Source organism: Protobothrops mucrosquamatus, unplaced genomic scaffold (assembly GCF_001527695.2).
Source record: "Protobothrops mucrosquamatus isolate PMUCROS unplaced genomic scaffold, P.Mucros_1.0 scaffold102, whole genome shotgun sequence".
Taxonomy (NCBI): domain Eukaryota; kingdom Metazoa; phylum Chordata; class Lepidosauria; order Squamata; family Viperidae; genus Protobothrops; species Protobothrops mucrosquamatus.
In genome coordinates, this window is record NW_015386475.1 from 493,449 (window position 1) to 498,692 (window position 5,244).

General features: G+C 37.7%; 1 protein-coding gene across 1 annotated transcript in view; it reads left to right on the plus strand.

The window, feature by feature from the left end:
* The window catches only part of CFAP54 (cilia and flagella associated protein 54), a 141,613-nt gene that overhangs the window by 76,121 nt on the left and 60,248 nt on the right, over nt 1-5,244 (plus strand). Inside the window, exon 42 of the mRNA XM_029283473.1 lies at nt 3,660-3,812. Coding sequence (XP_029139306.1) covers nt 3,660-3,812 — 153 coding nt within the window. The remainder of the gene's footprint in view (nt 1-3,659; nt 3,813-5,244) is intronic.

Sequence of the window (5,244 nt, forward strand, 5' to 3'; positions counted from 1 at the left end):
ATATTTTCTTAATCATTTTATCCTCAGGACCTAATAAAATTTTATCTAGGTCTGTCGGTTCCATCTTTATACCCCACTCTTTTTTATCTTGCCTATATCTTACCTGTAGTTGGAGGTATGCCCACCATTCTAATTCTATCCCTACATCTTGGAGATTTTTCCTCGATTTTAATTCTCCTCTCTCATCTAATATGTTTTTCATATATCGGAAGAATATATACTGTATATACTGTTCCTCTATCAGTTAAAGATAACATTGATCTTTTGATAGACATTGAGAATCCTGGGGACATCTTGTCTAACAATTGTGCACAAACTGCCTGCCTTTCCCCAAAAATATCTTTTAAAACAAAAGAAAAAAAACAGTTATCCATCAATTCTACATTCCATTGACACTAATTGAATGTTCAACTGAATTCTTCTTCATTTTACAATATTGGAAACATGTCACATCTGGGAGAAGCAACTAAGATACAGGATGTAGTATCATGCTTGAAGCATCAACTCAACCCAATAGATTCTTTTCCTTGCTCTTATACCTCCAAATTTGTTTCAGTGATCAATCCAACATTTAGACATTCTACTGAAGATTGATAATCCCTCCACACATGATTCATTTACTCTTGCCACAAATTCCAGCTCCAGACAAATTGACACTGATCATTGTTCTCAAGCTGATTTCACTGAGGATCCCATATTCACCATCTGATCAACTGCAATAATTTCATTGTTTCTAGCCTGGATTTCTTCTGGATATATAATAACTCAAAGCCTTCCACTTCTTTCTAAACAGAAAGGTTACCCAACCTAACAATCTAACAGTCTAAGAATTATGGGAATCACCTGAGTAATCTCCATTCCAATCTAAATTAGATATAACTGTAATTCTGTTGAATCACATTCAGCATAACTCTTTGGACCTCTTTTGCCCTGAATGACAAAAGAGGTCTTCCCTGATTTCTTGCAGCATTGCTAATTGGAATGCCAAAAAGGACTACCTCAATACTTATAGGATTTAATATATAAATCTGATTTTGTTTTATTATAAAAGACTTAATTTCTAGACTCCTGATAGTACAAGATTGCTTAACATACCCCATTAATGTAGTTTTTAGTGCCAAAAGACATTGTGCATAAGAAGTATTTCCACACTGATATTAAATAATTTCTTATGCCTAATTATATAATTGGAGCCATTTGAACACATAGCATTATCTTCTAAGCCAGATATTCTAATTATAAATATCTACCTTCCCACTAGTAAATTGATTGGTTTAACAAATAGTGGATGGGATAAACTGGACAATTATCTTAATCCTCTTGGGAACATCCAGAAATGGTCTTATGTTGCAGGTAACCTCAACATCAGATTTGGCAATAGCAACTAGGTTCTGTCCTCTTATTTATAGCCATATTTCTCTCTATTAATATTACCCGGGAGTCCAGCTGTATCATTGGATCAGAGTATCAGTAAAACAGTCTGATATCTATTATGCATGGCCAAAAGATGTAGGCTTTGTATAGTAAATGATGTAGCAGATGATAACCTTAATGGTGATCTCACCTATTGGGTTCCATTACAATCAATTATATGTTAATGTTGCATGGAAATTTAATTTAAATTCAATCTGTGCTGATATAGTGATTACTTACTCACTGTTCTTACTTCAGCTGAGACTTGGCCATTACCCAGTGGAGTGTTCCACCTAGGTTAGAGATAATTATTTCAACTTAGTCATGTTTAGATTTAGTTTACTTCTAGGAATGGTCCAAAAAAGCTGTAAGAATGATATAGTGATTTCTTGCTTTTGATCAGTCCCTTGAACTATGTGATTCTATCCTGATTCTCAAATTTTCCAGAGGTTTTAGCTCCATTTAATGCTTTGTAATATAACCTTCACAGATCAGTACCAATTTATTAACATCATATGAATAAATCTCATGTTAGGTAGAAACCTAGGTTTGATTTAGACTGCAGGGGTGTCAAATTCGTAACGTCACGTGATGTGTCCTAACGTATAACGACTTTTTTCCATTGCCGGCAATGGGGTGGGCGCGGTTTCGTAATGACGCATCCGGCCCGTGGGCTGGCAGTTTGACACCCCTGATATAAGCCATTGTAGATTTAATGACAGTTTTCAAATGTGATGAATCCAGCAGCTGTCTCACCATTAAGAATCAATTTTTTGATCTCAAAAGAAGATGAAAAGAATATACATAAAGTTTTCATGTGCTGGCCATGTCATTTTAAGCTTTTATGTCTGTATGTTACATTTCACTGCTTACTCACAATAAAAGTATGTGTGTGTATTATTAATTTCATTTTAATAACAATCTGAAGTTGTAAAATATTTGCTAGCCCTAGAACTAAATTCTATTCTGAGAGCATGGACTTATTTTATTTAAGCCCACATAGTATAGGTCAGTGGTGGCGAACCTATGGCACGGGTGCCAGAGGCGGCACTCAGAGCCCTCTCTGTGGGCACGCGCGCCGTTCCCCAGTCCTAGGCCTTCAGCTGGATTTTATAAAACCTTTTCGCTTTAGGCCTCCACCATCGTGTGCAAAAAAAAAAAAAGTTCAATCAGTCAATTTCAACTTCTCACGGGAAAAAAAATCTTGCAAAGTTGGAATTGATTGATTGAACTTTTTACTCCCACTCAGTCTGCCGTTACCACCGCAGCCACGCCCACCCAATGGACCACACCCACCCGGCACCCGACGATGCATAAGTGGGGTTTGGGTTGCAGTTTGGGCACTCGGTCTCTAAAAGGTTCGCCATCACTGGTATAGGTTTAATGTTTATAAAGCTTTTATCTATTTATTTTGATTTTCTTATTTTTCTTCAGGCTTTTTAATTCTGCTTTTTGCATTGAAATAATGTAAACATTTGTCTTTGTGTGTGTGTATTTAGTTAGTAGTTTAGGAATTTAATATTTTAGCATCTTTTTTACAAAGAAATTTTACAATTTAGTCAATTAGTTTTGAGTGTCAAGCCCTGTGGGCTCGACATTGACGGGGGGGGGAGGGAGACGACGATACCGGGGAGGAGGTCAGTGATGCCGTCGAATGGCCGAGAAGCTCCACGGCTTGGCCGCCAGACAACTGTTCGGTGTGGGAGGCCCAGGGAGGAGAACAGAGGCAAAGATGCCCGCTGGGAGGAAGCTAGCGGGGAGACAGCGGAGAAGAGGCCAGCAGAGGCTAGCGGCAAGGACGACGCCCGGGGAGACACCAGGGGCAGTCCTACCTGGCCAGTGGCCACAGGCGAAGCCGTTGAACAGCTGAGCAGCTGTGCATCCGACAAGCAGCTGATCAGCGGAGGAGCGGCACCTGGTGATGCGAACTGAAACTGCTGAACAGAGAAGAGGGCCAGAGGCCCGCGACGCTGTTCTTAACTGTAGCCACCGTATGCTGGCTAGGTGGTTAGGCTTTTTTAGAATTCTACTATTTATATTTATAGCGTTTTCCAGTTTGAACCATTGCCTATGTGTCTAAATTTGAACCCTGTAAGTTGATCCATGACTGTAATAAAGATACTACTAGTAGTAATTTGAATAAACTTCTGTTTATTCAAATTACTGTTTATTCAAATTTTGTATATTACATATTTGTTACATTGACATATTTAGAGTTTATTAAAATAACCGTGGCTTCATTATAGGTATCAGCCAAACAAGATCACTATTATCTGTTCCTCTGGATCTGATGGATACGCTAAAATGTTTTAGAGAAACTCTGGAACAATCAAAGCACCATAGTAGAGCCCTTAAATACAGCAGGAAATTGCTTTCTTTATTTCTTGCTCATGTGCGAGGTGAGTACCTTTCATTAGAAATTGGATGTATATATGTATAAAACTGTAATAGACTTTAAAAAGTTAAATATTGAAAAAAATTGTGCATATGTGTGTAAGTATGAATACACACACACACTGATTTAATGTTAGAATAGTTAATTTTTTTGACTATTCTATTTAAACAATCCACACTAATAATTATTAGAATTGTAATAAAACTTTAACTACATGCTATTGTGTATATGATGTCTCATGAATTAATTTTCATATTGCTATAGAGAAACAAACTGAAGCATTCCTAATAATAATTTAATAACAATATATACTGTCCTATTTACTGCATGCTTATATAAATTATATTGGCACAATTTGAAATTAAGAACCCCAAAAATAACGTTTTTTTTTCAAATCTTCTTTAAAAAGAGCGTAAAGATAAATGCATGAGAAACATAATTTCCAAAGTTTTCTTAATTAGATTGAATTAGCAGTTTTCTCCAAAAACCGATTTCTAAGATACTGGCTGATATGCATAGGAACAAAGTAATTTAGAAAGAAGTAAATTGGTTTATATTTACAGTAATGTTCTAGAAAGATATAACCAAATGCCATTCTATCAATAGAATATCAGAGCTCTTATATAGTTACATCTCTCAGACTCCTTTACAGAAACTTTTTGAAGTTTATAATTTCTCAAGTAATGTTTTACCAAAATATTAGGTAAATTTTGACTTTTTAAAAAGGGAAAATTGTAATGTTATTACTTAAATTTTTTAATGAAAATTTCAAAGAAGTTTGAAATTTTCATTGCTTTTTTCAAGTAATAAACTCTTCTAACATTTATTTATTTTATTTTATTTATTTTATTAAATTTATATCCTGCCCTTCTCCTTGCGGACTCAGGGCGGCTAACAATCAAGTAAAAAGTACACAGATAACATTACAAGTTTAAAAATTAATTAAAAAGGAAATATTTAACTGTGATCTAATTAAAATATAATTAAAACCCCCTCTAAAAATTTCCCCTAGGCCAGTCCTGCAAGCTGGAATAACCATGTCTTAAGGGCGCGGCGGAAGGAAGGGAGATCAGGGATCACCCTGATCTCTGGGGGCAGTTCATTCCAGAGGGTGGAAGCTCCCACAGAGAAGGCCCTCCCCCTTGGGGTCGCCAGCCGGCACTGTCTGGCCGACGGCACCCTGAGGAGACCCACTCTGTGGGAGCGTACAGGTCGATGGGGGGTAATCTGCGGCAGAAGGCGGTCTCGAAGGTATCCGGGTCCGATGCCATGGAGCGCTTTAAAGATGATGGTCAACACCTTGAAGCGCACCCGGAAGGCCACAGGCAGCCAATGCAGCTCGCGCAACAGCGGTGTTATATGGGAGCGACGAGTCCCTCCCAACACCGCCCGCGCGGCCGCATTTTGGACTAGCTGGAGCCTCCGGGTGCTCCTCA